This window comes from Pinus tabuliformis, chromosome 8 (assembly GCF_031772625.1).
Source record: "Pinus tabuliformis cultivar Carrire ecotype Pingquan chromosome 8, CPIR1, whole genome shotgun sequence".
NCBI lineage: Eukaryota > Viridiplantae > Streptophyta > Pinopsida > Pinales > Pinaceae > Pinus > Pinus tabuliformis.
Window position 1 is genome coordinate 1,496,525,254 of NC_142294.1, and position 20,340 is coordinate 1,496,545,593.

Genomic DNA, 20,340 nt, shown 5'->3' on the forward strand with positions numbered 1-20,340 from the left:
GAAGTCTAAAAGGGAAATAAAAACATGGTGAATAAAAATATTAGTGGGTTCGTACCGAACTTTTGTGTATGCAATACTTTCCTCATGAAGACCTGCAAACTCTTTCCATTCTTGTATCCTTTCAAGCTTGACTAAAAATATTGTTTCTACTTGTGTTAATGCTTTAAACCAACCCTATATATAAATTATATATTATAATAAACATTCTATATATTAAATGATATTAAAATGATATTTATCATAAATATAAAGTATAAAATAATATATTAATAGACATATTATTATGGTTGGCTTGTGCTTTTAATCAATTCTATTTTTGGATTATGAATTATATATTATAATAAAAGTGAAATATGTTAAATTATAATTCTAAAATATTATATTAAAAATATTTATAATTCTAATTTAATTTAAAATATGATAAAAAATGTTAATATATATTTTTAAACATTACATTTACACATCTCTCATACTAAACTATATCTATTTCAAAATGTGGAAATAGACTTGAAAATTTCATATTAAAAAAATAAATTCATTTTCGTGAATATTCTCCGTTGTATAACCAGAGAGAGAGGGATGCTATCTCATGCCCATCGTAACCTTGTAAGTTACGCTAATTTTTATTTAATAATCGTAATTGGAAGGTCCAATCACTAACTGAAAGTCGAAGAGCCGTTGTTTCCGTACTCTTCTTTCGCCTGCTGAATCATGGCTATTTTATTCTCTTCGGCTTGCCTGCCATTACATCTAAACTTGAAAACATAGTGTATACCGCCTAAAACCACCCGAAACGACGTAGCTTGGTTGACTAAGCCCAAACTATGCAACACCAGAGATGACTCATTATGAATAAATTCTAAAAATTCTAAAAAAGACCAATTGTCGAGGAGTAATGACTGTATACTAATTCCCTCACCTCTTATTTGACCTAGGCGCCACAATTTTCGAAATATCTTCAAAAGGTTTTGGGTGTTTTGGGAGCATTAGTGAAATTTTACAATGGCTAATTTATATTAAAGCCTTAGCCATTTTGCAGCTGCGAATAAGGCTTTCAGCAAGGGACAATCCCAACTACTACATTAGTCAGAAAGTTTGCAGCACATGAACCAAGGGACTCGAGCATTTAAACCTCAGTCTATAATATATGCTCATGGTTTATATTGTTAAATGACTCTTATTCATTCCTTGTTATTGTTTATTTCATATGGCTGATAAAGGTTTGGTTTCAGGGTTCGAGCGGTTGTTGGCCCCCATATATATATATTTTCTTTTTCTGGTTTTACAAAATAAGATTATCATATATCTGTAATAAGATTATCATATCTTTTTTTTTATTTTCTTTTATTGTTAATATTAAAATGTATTTTTTTATTATTAATATTTTATATTATGTTAACAATAATATTGGATGTTAACCATTATCATCATAAAATATTATTATTTTATATAATATAAAATATTAGTATCCAATTAATAATAGAGGAGAATTAACTTTAAAGATTAATATTAATATCAATTTTTAATATTAAAAAAAAAATTAATTTAAAATTTATAATATTAATAAACATTTATAATTTTAAATTATAATATTAATAATATTACTCAAGTGCATTTATTAATTTGGTTAACTATGTTTAATAGTCAACACTCTTCAACTTTGATTATAATCAACCACATTAGTCAAACAAAGTCAATCTTTATAATTAATATTTATATAGCTAACTATGATCAAACTTGTTCAACCCTATGTTTACCGTATTTAACAATAGTCAATCATGGTCAGTCATGTTGAAGCAATGGAAATTTAGGTCAATCATGGTCATATTTGGTCAACTGTAGTCACCATAATCAACCTTTCAAAACTATGGTCAACCCATCCTCAACATGGGCAACCATTGTTAATCTGGTTAACCTAGGTAAGCATGGTAAAACATGGTCAACCATAGCCTTCTGTTATCAATATAAACAACCATCATTTATTATAGAAAACCATGGTCAAATTAGTCAAACCATGTTCACCCATGGTCAACTTGGTCAAGTCATGTGACAAATGTCGCAATGTGACAAAAGAAGTCGCAATGTTAAATTGTCGTACTAGGACAAACATTTTCGAAAGGTTACATTACATTGCCATTTATCCAACGTCGCAACACGATATTACAAAATTAGTTAACCACATTTACTAATGTGGTTGGCTATGTTGGACAATGTTTGACTGTGTGACACTCAACACTCTTCAATTTTGGCCAAACGAAATTGCCTATTAATATTATTGATTAATATTAATAGTTAAACATAGTCAACTGCATTAGTCCAACATAGTCAAACATAGCCAACCACATTAGTCCAACACAGTCAAACAAAGTTAACCTTTATAGTCCATGTTTAATTAGTTGATGATGATAAAACTTGGTCAGCCCTATATTTACCATATATAACAAAAGTCAAACTTCACTCATACTTGTCCTCTGTCATTGTAACTCGACCATATTCAATTATAGTTAACCATGATTGACCAAAATCAAACATTGTAACATTTTGGCTTTATAACATTGGGTTTATAATATTAGTGTTCATGTTAGGATTTATAATATTACGGTTTATAATATTGGTTTCAGAGAAAAATATGGTCAACCATGGTCAAATTAGTCAAATCAATTTCACCCGTGGTGAACATGGTCAAGCCATGTGACAAACATTGTTGCAATGTTACATTGTCGCATTGTAACAAACATTGTCACAATGTTACATTACATTGTAATTTATCCAATATTGCAATCCAACATTAAAAAATTAGTTAACCACATTTACTAATGTGGTTGACTATGTTAGACAATGTTTGAATATGTGTGACACTCAACACTCTTCAACTTCGGTAAAAAATAATCGCCTATTAATATTATCGATTAATATTAATAGTCAAACATAGTCAACCACATTAGTCCAACATAGTTAAAAAAAGTTAGCCTTTATAGTCAATGTTTAAATAATTGACCATGGTCAAACTTGGTCAACCCTATATTTACTATATTTAACAAAAGTCAAAAGTCGATCATGTTAAAGTTCATAATATAAGGGTACAATATTAAGGTTTATACACACACACACACACACACATATATATATATATATACAACTTTTATAATATTGAGTTTGATATTAGGATTTATAATATTCAGTTTAATGTTGGGGCTTATAATGTTGAGTTTATAATGTAGAGTGTTTAATATATAAAATTTATAATATTAGAGTTTAATATCATAAAACTTCATTATTGCTGATATAATTATATAATATTAATATTAAATCCCTATAATTATTAATATGGTTGTTGGGCATTGGATCAATGGTGAATGGGTACACCATTAAGACACTCTTTGCATAGATGCTCATTGCATATATTATCTATTCAAATTCCTCCTCGGTGCTAGCGTACTATATATGTGCTAGCATACTATATCTATATATATATATATATATATATATATATATATATATATATATATATATATATATATATAATTGACATTTATGAATGTATTTGTCCATATAATGGTTAGAATAATAATCAGGAAGTTGTCTATGATTGTTCATATGATGGCAAGCCATCAATATCAGTTGGCGAAGAGACGACAGGAGTCAGCTAAATTTATGTAACCAATAATGATATACGGTGAATTGATGTAGAATCTACGACTGTCTACTTGTATAAATTCTCCTATGTTGAATGCAATGAGCAAGCTCATGTAGTGAGTTTCATATCTCGGATATGGTATTGGAGCTAGAGTTGTGGGCTCGGTGGTGTGTGCAGTCATGAGGGCTCAATGGTGTGCCTATGTGTAAGCTTGGAGCATGTGAAAGAAGCTGAGTGTGTAGTGTTGTTGAAGAGCGTTGTTTGTAAGTTGAAGCTATAGTTGGTTTGAGCATAGTGGATGTGTGGTGGCGTGAAATTCTGTGAGTGGATATGGTGAGAGCAAACCGAGGGCTCAAGGAACATTATGTTGGAAATTTCTCTTGATTTCAAACACAAAAGAAATTGCACAGAGAACAACGCTCTGGTTTTATATAGGATCTTAATCATATAGAACAATAATAAAAACTGTTACAGAATTGTCTTCCTCGACTCAGAGGGATTTACAACAGGAACTTCAGTTCCAGAATCTAATTCCACTATCTCAGAAAATTATATCTTCAGCATTGCTGTGCGTTTGCAAGAAAAGGAACCCTTCTTGCTAATACTCTCTACACATCTCTGCTCTTGCATTTTTTTTTATATATGATGAACAACACAAAATATCTTTATAATACGTGTTGCTTTTCCCATACTTCCGTGAAATAAAAAATAATAAAATTTAAAATTTCACCTACATTTACCAACCCTAGTAAATATCATTAATTACACGGCTCAAAATATCCTACTGGAATTTAATGCATGGCTTATCACAATATCGCACCATCGCATCGCAAGAAGAGAAAGGATGTGCCACCGCTTCTATAACCTTTAAATCATGCGATTTGCGATATGCGATCAAATCACATCGCGGAATCGCAATCGCATGCAATCTAAAGGACGCGGTGAAGGTTGACAAGAAAGGAAGTGCGATATGCGATCTGCGATCGCATCGCAGAGAAAAAATCTGCAGTTTGAAATTATCATTCCAACACTCCCCTTTAATTTTAACTGCTGGGTTTTTTCTGCATACCCAGGCATTTCCTGAAATGATCAAAGCTTTTCTTTGCCAATGGTTTTGTCAAGATGTCAGCTAGCTGATCCTCTGTTCTGCAGTGCTGCAGAAAAATCTCACCATTGTTAACTAATTCACGTATGAAGTGAAATTTGGTGTCTATGTGCTTTGTCCTTTTATGAAAAACAGAATTTTTAGACAATGCTATTGCTGAGCTGTTGTCACAGTAAATGGTTGTGCTATTTTCTTGTTCATGACACAAATCTCTGAGAACTCTTCTCAGCCATACTGCTTGGCATGCTGCTGCAGTTGCTGCCACATACTCTGCCTCTGCTGTTGACAAAAACACAACTGGTTGCTTCTTGGAATCCCATGAGATGGCTCCCGATCCCATATGAAACACATATCCCGATGTGCTTTTCTTATCATCAACACTTCGAGCCCAATTGCTGTCAGTGTAACCTGTCAACATGAAACTTTCTGAAGAGGAGTATAAAATACCAAACCCCTTTGTTCCATTCACATACCTTAGAATCCTCTTGGCTACTTGCCAATGAGTCTCTTTCGGTCTTTCCATAAATCTGGAAATTAAACTCACAGCATGCATAATGTCCGGCCTAGTTGCAGTCAAGTACATAAGGCTTCCAACTATGCTCTTGTACAGTTTTGGATCAAAATATTTGCTGCTGTCTTCTTTGGTCAATTTCAACCCCACTACAGTTGGAGTCACAGCTGCCTTGCTTTTCTGCATGTTGAATCTCTTCAACACTGCTTCTACATATTTATCTTGAGAAATGAAAATGCCATTTTCACTTTGGTCTACTTCAATTCCAAGAAAATATCTTAAGAAGCCCAAGTCAGTCATTTCAAATTCACTTTTCATGACTTCTTTAAAATCAGCAATGAGAGAAGCATCATTGCTTGTAAAAGTCAGATCATCTACATATAAAACAACAATAATAATCTTACCGTCATTCTGCTTTAAGTAGAGTGTGGGTTCACCATCACACTTATCAAACCCATTCTCAATCAGGTAAGCATCTATTCTGTTGTACCATGCTCTTGGGGCTTGCTTCAGTCCATAAAGAGCCTTCTTCAATTTGCAGACTTTATGCTCTTGGCCTTCAACTTCATAGCCTGGAGGTTGATCAACATAAACCTCTTCTTTTAACACTCCATTCAGGAATGCAGATTTAACATCCATCTGATAAATCTTCCATTTGTGTTGTGCTGCAATAGACAACACTGTTCTGACTGTTTCCATCCTTGCTACTGGTGCAAAGGTTTCATCATAGTCCTTGCCTTGTTGCTGCTTGTACCCTTTCACAACAAGTCTTGCTTTGTGCCTGTCAATCTTGCCTTCAGCATTGCTTTTGGTTTTATAGACCCACTTAACTCCAATGGCATCTTTGCCTTCAGGGAGGTCCACTAACTCCCATGTTTTACTCTTCTCAATTGCACCAATTTCTTCATTCATTGCTTCAATCCATTTATCTTCATTTACAGCATCTTCAAAATGGACTGGGTCATCAACATGACAATATAAAGCGAATAATGAATTTAGACCGGTATTGTTACTTACCTCTCCTTGTTCATAAATCTCATTCAGATTTCTGAATCTTGGTCTTCTTGGTGTGCTTGGAGTTCTATCCGAACTTGAGGTTATTTCTGATCCCTGTGGTGTGCTTGGAGAAGCACTTCCTTGACTTCTTAAGGCTGTTCGAATTCCAGATTGTGGTGTGGTTTGTTGTACTTGCAGTGGTGGAGGAGGAACCACCAAGGAAGGATTATTTGCTTCTGTCCCTTCCTCTTCTTCTTCGTGAGACACAATTGTCTTCACATTCACTGTCTTCTCTAAGCTTCCATCCCAAGCTTCATCTTCAATGAACTGCACATCTCTGCTTACTATCAATTTCTTGGTGGATGGATTATAGAGTTTGTATGCTTTTGACTCATCACAATAGCCAATAAAGACACACTTCTCCCCCTTACTATCAAGCTTCTTCCTTAGCTGATCCGGTACATGTGCATATGCCACACAACCGAATACTCTCATGTGAGTGACAGTTTGTTTTTGACCACTCCATGCCTCTTCTGGTATTCTGTTCATGACAGCTTTAGTTGGGCATCTATTCAAGATGTAAACTGCGCAAGTAACAGCTTCTACCCAATACTCATGCGGAAAATGTTTTGCCTTCAACATACTTCTGACCATGTCAAGAATGGTCCTATTCTTTCTTTCGGCAACACCGTTTTGCTGAGGTGTATACCTTGTGGTGAACTGCTTTTGTATGCCATTCTCTCTGCAAAAACGCAGAAAGTCTTGGGAGATGTACTCTCCTCCTCTATCTGTTCTGAGCACTTTGATGTAATGCCCACACTGCTTCTCAACAAGAGTTTTGAAGTGGCGGAATTTCTCAAACACTTCACTCTTCTGTTTCAGCATATACACCCATGTCTTTCTCGTGTAATCATCAATGAAAGTTAAAACATATTTATTTCCGACAAATGATGGTGTTTGCATCAGTCCACACACATCGGAGTGAATAATTTCCAATGGTGCTTTTGCCCTTATACTCTTTCCTGCTGGAAAGATTTCTTTTTGTTGCTTGCCCAAGATATAGCCTTCACAATGGTTGTCTCGTTTCTCAATCAATGGTAATCCCTTTACCATTCCCTTTTTGTGCAACAGATTCAGGCCTCCGAAATTGAGATGTCCAAATCTCAAATGCCACAACCAATTCACATCTTTCAATTATTCCTGAAAGACTTCTTGTATTACAGCTGCAATAGTTCTGCCTTCCTTCAAATCTGCCCTGAGTTTGAGAGGAAACATTCTATTGCAGGTCATCTGCACTTGTGCAATGATCTTCTTACTTGGAGTTATGTCTCTGATTGTACACAAATCATCTTTGAAGAACACATTGTAACCTTTGTTAATGAGCTGCCCAATGCTCAAAAGATTACATTTCAGACCAGGTACATAGTATACATCTGGCACAATCATCTGTTCTCCATTTTTTGCTTGAATACTGACTCTGCCCTTACCCTTGACAGATATCGTATCATCAGTCCCTGTTGTTACCTCAGATTTCACATTTTCATCCAGATTGGCAAACATTGCAATATTTCCAGTCATGTGATTACTACAACCTGAGTCTAAGAACCAAAAATCTTCTTGTTTGTCTTGTGCTATGTTACATGTTAACAGCACGTTCTTTGGGTTCTTATCTTCTTCATTTGCAAAATTAGTATTCTGCCTATTATTCATGTCATTTTGTTTTTTCCTACATTCATTGGCATAGTGCCCATATTTTTTACAATAATGACATTGGACTTGGGATTTGTCATACCTTTGTCCATGAGTTTGTTGTTTGCTTGAACCTTCATCTTGGTTCTGATTGCAGCTCCTTCCGCTTGTGCTAGCAGGATAATTTCTGCCTCTGTTTTGGCTTCTTCCACGACCTCTGTTGTTTGCTCTGCCTTGACCTCTTCTTTGGCCAAAAGACATCTGAGTCTTGAGTGCTTGCTCAAGTGAGGAATCTGTTCCTCTACTAAGTCTATGTTCATGAGACAAAATTGAAGCACTCAGCTCATCTACCGTGAACTGTGAGAGATCTTTTGTTTCTTCTATTGCTACCACAATAGATTCAAACCTTGAGGGTAAACATCTCAAGATTTTCTCTACAATCCTTCTATCTTCAAGAATCTCACCATGAGATCTTATCTGGGTTATCAACCCAATAACCTGAGTGAAGAATGAGTCTATTGTATCAGATTCCTTCATGCTGAGATTTTCAAAGTCTTTCCTCAACATTTGCAACTTTGCAGTCTTCACCTTCTCCATGCCTTGATAGGCAGTTTTGAGAATATCCCATGGCTCCTTAGATTTTGTTGCTGCTGCAATCCGTGGAAAAACACTTTCATGTACTGATTGGAAGAGGAAAAAGAGGGCTTTGGCATCCTTCTTCCTGTCGCTCTTCAACTGGTCTCTTTCTGCTACTGTCAAAGCAACCAACGTTGTTGCATCTGCAGGTTCAGCATAGCCAGTTTCAACCAGCTCCCATATTCCTTGAGAAGCAAACAATGCTTTCATTGTTATGGACCAATAACTATAGTTTTTTCCATTAAACTGTGGCAGTTGGGGATTTGTCAAACCAGTTCCAGCATCTGCCATCTTAACTTGTGAAAATAAAGAAGAGATACTGACTGTAAAAAAACAAGCAAAAAACTTTCTCTGTTGGGAAAAAAAATATGCTCAATAAGCTTCTTACAGCTCCTACAGTGAAAAAACAAAACTCTGTTTTTTTGACTCACTGAGTGCCTAGACTAGCTCTGATACCATGTTGGAAATTTCTCTTGATTTCAAACACAAAAGAAATTGCACAGAGAACAACGCTCTGGTTTTATACAGGATCTTAATCATATAAAACAATAATAAAAACTGTTACAAAATTGTCTTCCTCGACTCAGATGGATTTACAACAGGAACTTCAGTTCCAGAATCTGATTCCACTATCTTAGAAAATTATATCTTCAGCACTGCTATGCATTTGCAAGAAAAGGAACTCTTCTTGCTAATACTCTCTACACATCTCTGCTCTTGCATTTTTTTTTATATATGATGAACAACACAAAATATCTTTACAATACGTGTTGCTTTTCCCATACTTCCGTGAAATAAAAAATAATAAAATTTAAAATTTCACCTACATTTACCAACCCTAGTAAATATCATTAATTACACGGCTCAAAATATCCTACTGGAATTTAATGCATGGCTTATCACAATATCGCACCATCGCATCGCAAGAAGAGAAAGGATGTGCCACCGCTTCTATAACCTTTAAATCATGTGATTTGCGATATGCGATCAGATCGCATCGCGAAATCGCAATCGCATACAATCTAAAGGACGCGGTGAAGGTTGACAAGAAAGGAAGTGCGATATGCGATCTGCGATCGCATCGCAGAGAAAAAATCTGCAGTTTGAAATTATCATTCCAACACATTATTTGGCAAATAAAATTTCTTGGATCGTGGCTATAGAATTCACCGGAACACAAAGAAAGTGCAAGAATTTTGTTGTGGATTAAGTTATGCAGTTTGACGTTGTGAGATTTTGTGTCAGGCATTGTTAAGACAACGTGTTAAAGTCGCTATGTGTTGGAGACAAGGCCAAAGCGTGTGAAGAAGACCTGTGTGGGTCGTGTGGATTACGGAGTATAATCACATTGGAGGACCATGTTGTGAACTGAAGATACTCTGTTTGTGTCTTGGAGGCAGTGTCAAGGGATTTTTTTGCAGAGTTGCTATGTTTTGTGCATCTGCCGCTATTGAGAGAATGTTGAAAGAAGTCATCAAGTCAGTGCTGGTGACCATGGTAGTGAAGTCGCTGAAGAGTGTTTCATTTATTGTATTTTAACTGTTGCATGTGAAGTTCTGAGTGCCAATGTGAGATCTGGTACTCAAAGTCCTGGAACCAGAAATTAATGCGGGTGTTTGGCAACAAGTTGAACATGGACATGTGTTGATTTGTACATTGTGGTGTAGCATCTGGCAAAGGAAAGTCGTAAGGCCATTGAGTAGCATGGCTCCAAGCCACTGCTAAGATTTGGTGTGCCAGGTCTGCATCGGAGGAGTCTGCACAAGGAGCTGGAGTGCGAGCGTAGCTTGTAAACCATGGTAGAGCTCATCAAAACTTCAACATGTTAGATCATCATGGTCAAAGAAATTGTAAAAGATAAAAGGAGTATGCGAAGTCATGATGGGTCTGCAAAGAAGATTGAAACAACTTAGAAGAAAGAATCAATGGAGAGAAGTCGCAGAAGAATATGGAATGTTTCTAGCAATAGAATTCATGCTCAATGAAGACATGAATCCAAATATATATGTGGATCAACTAGAAGAATTTGAAGACACTAGTGCAATATTGAAGCAATTAATGGAAGTTCTGCAAATTTTCTCAAGTAAAATTTTTAAAATTTGGGCAATAAAAATGGAGGGATTGTTTGGTTCAGTAGATTTATGGCAATTTGTTCAAGAAACTTTGATAAATGCCCCCATTAAGAATAGAGGTACCATAACATTGCTTCTCATCATATTAGCTCTAGATAAAAACATTTTGTCGAATATTTTGTATGAATCTGGTGAAATATGTAATGCGAATTTTTTTTGGCTTATTCTTGAAATGAAGTACAACATGAAGTGGAGTGAGAAAGTTGAAGTTGATGAAGGTGTTGTTAAAAATGGTGATTGCATTGGAAGCACCATAGTTGGGATCAACACTGAAAGTGTGTTTGTAGCTACTAATAGAGTAGCATGTGATAGTGAGGAAACTCCCTGTGATGCAGAGACTGTGAAGTCAAATTTGATGAGAATTATGTATCTCATGAAGAGTGGTTCAATCTGATGCATAAAAAGCATCTTATTGATGAGTTTTTATTTGGTGAGAAGAGATGTCTACCTTTATAAACAAATCAAATGCAAGACAACATGTTTGCAACAACTTAGTTGATTAAAGAGGTTGAAGACATGAAACAACCAACTATGACAACAAAGAAATATGAAGAAAGGAAAACTCTCTTAAAAGCTCAGGATGACAAGAATCAATATGGTTCTTATGATCTTTTATATAAATCTAACATTTCTTTTAAGTGTGCAGATATTGATAGTGAGGAAGAAACAATAAACTTTGAAGAAATTCCAAGCATTAAGGACAAGTATAAGTCTCAAGAACCCACAACAATGTTGAATACAAAGAATGTTAGCCCGCAATCAAGATCAAGAAAGAGGAGATTAAGAGTTCAAGTGTTCCACCTTTGGTGCAGAAAACGTAAAAAGGAGAAGCTCCGCCACTATCTTATGGTAAGAAAGGTGAAGATGAAACTACACAAGTGAATGAACAAGCATGGACCCTTTAGCAAGAAGGCGAAAATAAAAGTTTTGTTATCAAGTATTCTTATGTACCATTGTAAGCCTAGTTGAGATTGAGACCAGCAGACAAGTTAATATTTAGGTTGTGATTAAGGGGAGGCATTAGAATAATAATCATGAAATCGTCCATGACTATTCATATGACAAGGAGTCCGTAGGAGTGAGCTAGATTTAGGTAAACAATAATGAGAGTCTATGAATCATTGTAGAATCTAAGCTTGTCTACTTGTATAAATTGTATTATGTTAAATGAAATGAGCAAGCTCATGTAGTGAGTTTCATATTTCTAATAATATCTGGCATAAACCTATCAACCACATTTATTAATGTGGTTGTGCTGATATATAATTTGCAAGGAAAAAATACAGCTACACTTATATAAACTCTATAATACCCCTACCCATGCGGAAGAAATGGATACAACCTTCATTTCTGTGTATAAAGCAAGTCATACCACAGTCGTGTTTATCGAGTTGCTTATGCGGAGTAGAACTCGCACCAGCGAGTGAAGGCCTCAATTCTCCACGGCCGGCGTATGTCACCGGCTTCACAAATATATGCGATAATAGTGTGGGAGCAGGAGAGTACGTTGTCGAATTTCATAGGCCGAATCTCAAAGAATTGGATTGTTTAGTTGAGATTCGCCCACTTTCAAAGAATTGGATTGTTTAGTTGAGATTCGCCCACTTTCAAAGCCTAAGGTTCAAATTTTCAGGTTCGAAATTCAAAAAATCCTGTGACTTACAACGCTAGGTTCCATGCAATCAGATTCACTGAATATACTTTAACATGCAAAGCGTTATAAACAAAACCAAAATGTGAAAGAGAGAGACAATAGTACATCTGATGGGCAATTACTAATATAACGAATTGATATGATAATGTCTGGAAAATTCTTATATCATGTAGGCAAATGAAAAATTTTGCTATAAAATTAGCTTCTATTATGGAACACGGTGCTCTTTATCACATCGCTGGTAAGAGAGTGAATTGCATCCTTTCCTATTCATTCCATTGTCTGCTAGTGTCGTGTATGTAATCACTCATTTTTCTACAGGGTAAAAATATGGGAGTCTGTGAATGTTGAGTCATATCCAAGGAATAAGCAGTGCCATTGTATACATTATATTTACCTATTTCAGGAATGGTATAATCTTATATTCATTCACATATTGATAATTCTGAGTCTTTATTTGCAGCAATCAGTGATTACAGACAATATCTCCGTTTCCAAATTCTGAATGAAGAGAAGAAAGATATTCAACTTCAGGTGCGTCTCCGGTCATCAATTGACTGAATCTTTGAAATTTCATGGTATGTGTATATATATGGGTGTTGTCTAATCTTTGAAATTTGCTAGCGTGCGTATACATGGGTGTTGTTTAATTATGAGATGTCTTGGAGTTTTTATTAGGTGAAAATTTTGTTGGTTAAATTTTGATTTTTGTTATTTAAATTAGGTTTTGAATGTATTTATATATATAATATTTTTGCTAGTTATATTACGGAAGGTTCACAATTTAAACTTGTAATTTCAATTATTTCAACAATTATTTTTTTGAATTCTGAGTCAATTAAACTAGAAAATAAACCAGAAAATTTCCAAAACCTTTAATAATAAATAAATAGACTGCCATCAATAAAAACAAAACAAATAGAATGAATGTTTGGAATTTTCTTTTTGGTATTATGCTTCAAAAATGTTTTGTACAGCCTTTAAGGTGATAGGGGAGGAAGAAGACGTAAAGAATGCTTGAGATTTGCTTTCTGGTATTGTTATTAAACAACGTTTTGTACTTCCTTTTTAGGTTATCAGGGGTGGAAGAAGGTATGACATTTACATATTCGATCTTCTTGTTGGTGATGTTGTGCCCCTCAATACTGGTGACCAGGTATATTAAAATTGGAAATGTACTAATGCCATCGATGCCTTTCTCCATTTGAGAAATTGAATAACCATGCTATGGAAGGCTCATCTTTCCTTACAGGTCCCTGCAGATGGCATTCTTATCAGTGGACATTCCCTGTCAATTGATGAATCTAGTATGACTGGGGCGAAATATTACGTATGTACCTCATTTGCTGATCTCTTTGCATCTTGGCCTATTAGCAAAGTCAGGGAACTTTTCCCAGAAGCTTGTGATGCTAAAGTTTGCAACACTTGCATCAGTCTATGACTGCCTCTTCATTTTTCTTTTTCTTAATAGGTTGATAAAAATAAGAAAAATCCCTTTATGTTGTCTGGTTGTAAGGTGGCGGATGGCTATGGTACCATGCTGGTGAGTTGCTATGCTTGGTTATTCGTTTGGAAATAATTGCGATTCCTGATTGCGATATAATGGATTATTTTTCTCTATCATTACTGTTATCTGTTCTGTTTGATAGTACGGGGTTGGTTTGAGGTTGTAGTGCCTTATTTCAGGTAACTGGTGTGGGATTAAATACTGAGTGGGGTGTATTGATGACTAGCATATCAGATGATAATACGGAAGAAACTCCATTACAGGTCTGTCTTTTCCAACTCGTTTAATTTGCATTCTATTCTGTGCCATGGATGGCACCTTCACATCTTCAACACTCACAGAGAGTCCTCTTTATAATAGGTCAGCCTCAATGGTGTAGCCACTTTTATTGGTAAGTTTGGACTTGCAGTTGCAGTTGTAGTCCTTGTTATCGTCTTGATTAGGTAACTGATACTACCCTTGATTTTTTAGTCTAACTGTTTGTGTTTTCCATTGCCATATGTTCCCTGCACTGACTGTACTTAATGTTTTGTTGTATCAGATTCTTTACAGGACATACAGAAGACTCCAAAGGGAAACCCATGTTTGAAGCAGGAAAGACTAAGGTTGGAGACGCAATCGATGGAATTTTAAAAATATTTGCAATTGCGGTAGGCCGGCATGTGCCACCTTCAATATCTTGCTAGTTTTATGCTTGAATGGATGGTTTCTATAAAATCATTTATTTCTTTGTTTACAAAAATGTTAAGAAGGTCATTTCCAAGAATTCTATGAAAATATAATGAAGATAAATATTAATGGAAGTATATGTTTCTAGGTCGCCATCGTTGTTGTTGCAGTTCCAGAAGGACTTCCATTGGCAGTTACCTTGATGTATGATTGATCACAGAAGCTTTTAAATTTTATTTCTTCATATTACCATTTAGTAACAATATGGATAGCTATTATTCTGTTCTTAACTTGTCCTCTTTTAATTTTATTGACAGTCTCGTTTATTCAATGAAGAAGATGATGGTTGACAAGGCTTTGGTTAGTATTTTATTCAAAATAATTTATTGCTATGGATTGATGGCTGACTGGGTTTTCAGCATCTTAAAAATTCATGAATTGCAGGTACAAAGGTTGTCAGCTTGTGAGACTATGGGTTCTGCTACAACAATTTGCAGTGACAAAACAGGGACACTGACAATGAATCAGGTGGATCATTGTCATTGCTGAATATCCATAAGCGTGCTTCTTACTTATTCGTGCAAATAACAAGAGTATGTAATTGTTGGTAATTGTGTGCTAACCTTAAGAATCATACTTGGCTTGCAGATGACAGTTGTTAAGGCATGCTTTGCTGGCAACATCAGGGAGCCATCAGAAAGTTTCCCCACGGTTTTACAATCTCTTCTTATTGAGGGGATCTCCAACAATACTACAGGAAATGTCTTTAAACCTGAGGTAAAACGTTCGAATCTTTCCAAGCACACATGTACGAATAGAAACAATTGGAGGCGATGATAGGCCTAAACTCAATATTGCTCCCTTTTTATTGCATTGTGAACAATAAGCAAGTCTTCCAGCAATGTTTGTTAAGCTCTTAGTTACTTGTTTTCTCTCTCTTGATCTTCTGTTGGAAGCTTCAATTAATACACCTTTGAAGAACTGTACTACAAAATAGCTTAAAATGTCAAATTCGAAAACATCTATTTTATTTTTATAAAGTTACCTGTCGTATTTCCTTTCAACTCATGCATACCATATAGAGTGCGCAGATTAGTAAGAATTAAATCTAAACCTTTATGGTTGTCCTTACACCGACGAGCACCGCAGAACCAATGTCCCGTTGGAGCTTCCTTTCAGTTTCCAATCTTATTTACGTTACAGTATTTGAGATATGAGAAGATGGCATTAAAGGTTTTACATCCTTTGAGCAAGAAAGTTACTTTTGCCAACCTAACTGGGTTAGAAGAGTTTTTTTTGAAATGTTATTTATATATTAGCACAACCTCATTTACTAATGTGTTGATTGGCGTAAAAGTGGAAAACGTCACCAAAACGTCACCAATTAGCATATATCGACCATATGGGGTTGTGCTAGTTACAACCAACGTGCATGGGGTGGATTCATTGACCATGGTTAACAAGGGTTGATGAAGTTGATCAAGGTTGATGAGGTTGACCATGGTCAAACTTACATTAATGTTACAAAAATGGTTACATTAATGGTTGAGATGGTTGACCATAGTTGAAAAAGGTTGACCATTATTGACCATATTCAACCATAAAGAACATGATTGATCATTATGGTTGACCATAGTCAACCATAGAGACCTTCGTTGACCACGTTCAACCATTCTAACCATCGTTGACCATGGCTGGCCATTAGGAATCAATAGAGCATGGAATGTTCTAGGTTTACTATGGTTCACCAAATTTGACTATGGTTGACCATATTCAACAATGGTTGACAATGGTTGACTATGGTTGACAATGATTGACGCTGGCATATTCTCATTGACAATGGTTGACCATGATTGACAATGGTTAATCATGGTTTTCCACATTCAACCATGTTTGAACACAGTTGACCATGGTTAACAATGGTTGATCATGGTTGACCATAGACACCTTGATTGGCCATTATAGTTGACCATATTCAACCAAAGAGACCTTGGTTGACCATGTTTGACCATTCTAACCACAGAGATCTTGATTAACCATTAAGGTTGATTGTGGTTGATCATGGTTGATCATTGTTGACAATGGTAGATCATTATCGATCATGGTTGACAATGGTAGATCAATATCAATCATGGTTGACCATGGTTAATCATGGTTGATCATTGTTGACCTTGGTTGGCCATGTTTGACCATTCTAACCATCAACATCTTGGTTGACCTTGGGTGACCATGGTGGATATTGGTTGATGATAGTTGATCTTGGTTGACCATGTATGACTATTCTAACCATTCTAGCACAACCCCATTTACTAATGTCGTTGATATACCCCAATTGACGTCGTTTTCATACATCAATTGTCATATGAAAATGTTGCTTATATATTAACATAAATAACATACAACCATGTAAAATATTACTTATCAAGTGTATTTCAACAAAACAATTGAGTAATGATCTTTTAGTAAAAGTTATTTTAATTCAAAATAATTTTTCTTTTATTCATTCAAAATTAAGAGCTCCAATGAAGTTGATATCAAATAGAAATACTCATTTAAAAAAAATGGTTAAAGAAAAGATGACCCCAAATATCCTAACATAGTTTTAGTGGTCTCAAACATATCTACAATTCTCAAATAAATGAAAATTTATCTCAACTTCACCACAATGAGGACATAATTCATTTACAACACCCAATCTTGAGTGTCATTCATCGAATGATAAACCTTGGTAAATTAACAACCAAGTAAACATCTTCATTTTATAAAAGAGCTCGCAAGTCCAAATTTGTATTACTTAGCAACTATTAACTTGTCCTAAAAAAGAAGGGCATGACATTGTTTATGTTTCTATACTCAAATGGGTTTACTAAAAAATCACATCCAATCCCACTAAATAGGAATTAAGTGTGTGATTTCTCCCAAATTGTATTTGATTATAAAATTCCTAATCCACAGGGCACAACCCAAGAGAGAGCTAATAGGAGTCATATCGCCTAAGTAACTTATCCTCTTTACTAGTTCAGGTTGGCTCTCGTTTAGCTCAATGGGAGTATCCCTAGTGGGATTACAAAAGCTAAGCAATGAGGCATGAGGTGATGTGAGAATAGCTTTAGTAAATTAATATTTTTTTTGGTATTTATAAGATATCAAAGAGGTCATGGAAAGAAATATACATTAGTGTCAAATCTAACAAGGAAATGGATTTAAGAAAAATCTAAGAGGTCTTATGGTACCAAGAAGAAACACCTTTTGAAAATGGGTTACTGTCTATATGGATTAAGATGAAAAGACTAGGGCCAATGACTTAATAGTCTTCTATCTAATCAAGATGAAAATGAAGACCAAGGCCTACAAACAAGGGGTCCTAAAAAGAGCACCTTCATTAGAAAACTCAACTATCTAGTGTAGTAATAATAATTAACAATCTTCCAAGAGTTCCTAAAAGAGCAGATGGCATTAGAAATTAAATACTTGCTAAAATAAGAAAGGGAATAGGATAGAAGTTACCCTAAAATTATTTCCTTCCAAGTGGCAATTATTACCCTTTAATGGATTAACTTTGTTAGCTTTGTAAAAGACTTGAAAATATTCAATCAATCTTTATGCACCAAATGGAAACCAATGGAGAATAACTTCAAGAATTAACACCAAATAGTTATGCATCCCACAAAAAAAGCCTTTATATATCATTTATGCTCCAAGAAATATATCCCAATGAAGCTCCAACATGGAAATCCTCCAAAAACCCAACCATGAGTATAAATGAGGAATGACTACATTTTATATAGAATCTAGCTCATTTCTTTCATAATAAAATAACAATTATTCATGTGAAATCTCAACATCTAGCCTAGTAAGGAGTAAAGAATGATTTTATTCAAATAATATTCAATAATACACAAAATAATGAAGTGGTCAAGATGCATAGTTACAAGTCTCCAACAAGTGATATTCCTAAGAGAGAGGAGACATACCTATTAAAAGAGTAAAAATATTAGTGAAAGGTGCAATTGTTAGCCTTTAAAGGCCTCCAAGTGGATAGATCCATAACTAACTCCTCAAAGTAGGAAATGAAAACCTCGTAGATCTCCTCCAAGGTGGATATGTATCTCTCTAAGGTGAAATGTCCTAACCAACAATGAATAGATGCCCCCAATGGTGGATGGCCTTCAATATCTGTATAAAACATGGGGCATGTGGTCTCAGGAGTCAGGGATTTATTCACCGTGGACATGATCAATAATGATCTCCCCAAATCACTAAAAAAATCAAGCAAAATATGTTTGGAATTCCTCTAATGAATGGTGAAATTTGTAATGAAATTTTTTCTACAACAATTTTTTAAGGCACCATAACTTTGTCATTTTTTTTTTAATTTCTAGTACAAAAACATTTTGGAAATTAAAATCATTCTACATTAAGGGAATTGATCTGGTAGAAATTTAGGCGCTCTAGTGAAAGATAAATTCTCTTGAAGCTAGGCTACCCTCAAAATATGCAATCAACCCTAGATCTAGGGTTTGGAACTATAACAACCCTTTTTGGTCACCCCTCATGTAAATATTATTGTATGAACAATTGTGTAAATGTGTATACATATATGCGTGTGAGTGGGTGTGTGTAAAATGATGATTGGACTGAGGAGTGGGCATGGGTTAAAAGGCTGAGGAGACAGAGTTGTTGTATTGAGTGTAAGCCAACCACTACATTTGATTTTCCACCTGTTTCATTGAAGAAGTATGGCATAACTAGTGCAAGTCTTGAATCTGTATGGGCTGCCTAGACGGAGGATGATCCCGTATTGTTCTCTATTTCAATAGAAACTTGGGAGATGGTCAACATGAAAAGAAGGTTGTGCATGGTAGAGGAGCATAAGGGAGAGACAAAAGAAAATAGAAGCAAAAATCAAGGGAAAGAAGTAGGGGAAAAACGATAATTCTTTTGATATGCAATGGAGAACAACCTTTCTCATCAGCAAGTGTTCCGTTATTGTGGAACAATGATCCCTATTCTCTATTTATACTAGTGGTGTATCTGTGGGGAAGAGAGATTTACAGTGAGAGTTCAGTAGAGTTAAATCACCTAGTTCTTTCCTGGAGCTAATAAACCACTAGGTGCTTTCCTCGGGGCTAAAAAGCCACCTATGTGTTTTCTTAGAGGGATGATAAACCATTGTGTTGCTTTCCTGGAGATGATAAACCATTAATTTCTTGTCTTTGGGTTGATAAACCATTTATGTGCTTTCTTGAAGGGCTAATAAACCACATGCATAGCGCATTCATCCTCCTAAAATTGAACGGTGTATCACTAAGCCTTGGGTGAATATTGTAGAAATTCCCACCTGTAGATCACCTGGTAATGCAATATGCTAAAGCAAAACACTTGATCTACTTCTACAAACAATTTAGCAGAAGCTTAATCAAACATGAGCAACATCAATAAGAACACACATAACTGATAGGAAGGAATCAATCACACATAACAAAGAAGAATTTACCCGGGGAAAGCCTCAGCTTAAATCCCCAACTCTATTTTATCATTCAAGTGGAAATATAGCTAGTATTACAAAAAGAATCAGCGGAAAATCTATCATGCTCTCTCTGCAATACCTCTACTGCTCATAAACAATCAAAGTCTTCTATCTAGCCTCTGGCCTGCCCTCCAAGCCTCCTATTTCTTTGCGCAATTCTGATTGGGGTCTAGTGTAACCACATGTGTGAATTTGCCTCTTCACACACTCACCAACCTCGGATCTAACTGCACAGTCCTGAAGGAGATAAATCCTCATCATGGATGAGCTTCCT

The 20,340-nt window shown here is 35.3% G+C and overlaps 1 protein-coding gene across 1 annotated transcript in view; it reads left to right on the plus strand.

Annotated features, from left to right (window-relative positions):
* The window catches only part of LOC149241495 (calcium-transporting ATPase 8, plasma membrane-type-like), a 650,446-nt gene that overhangs the window by 473,192 nt on the left and 156,914 nt on the right, over positions 1-20,340 (plus strand). The window contains exons 10-20 of the mRNA XM_089367532.1: positions 12,824-12,894; positions 13,433-13,516; positions 13,613-13,690; positions 13,832-13,903; positions 14,047-14,130; positions 14,228-14,310; positions 14,409-14,517; positions 14,685-14,740; positions 14,854-14,896; positions 14,981-15,064; positions 15,185-15,313. Coding sequence (XP_089223658.1) covers positions 12,824-12,894; positions 13,433-13,516; positions 13,613-13,690; positions 13,832-13,903; positions 14,047-14,130; positions 14,228-14,310; positions 14,409-14,517; positions 14,685-14,740; positions 14,854-14,896; positions 14,981-15,064; positions 15,185-15,313 — 893 coding nt within the window. The remainder of the gene's footprint in view (positions 1-12,823; positions 12,895-13,432; positions 13,517-13,612; positions 13,691-13,831; positions 13,904-14,046; positions 14,131-14,227; positions 14,311-14,408; positions 14,518-14,684; positions 14,741-14,853; positions 14,897-14,980; positions 15,065-15,184; positions 15,314-20,340) is intronic.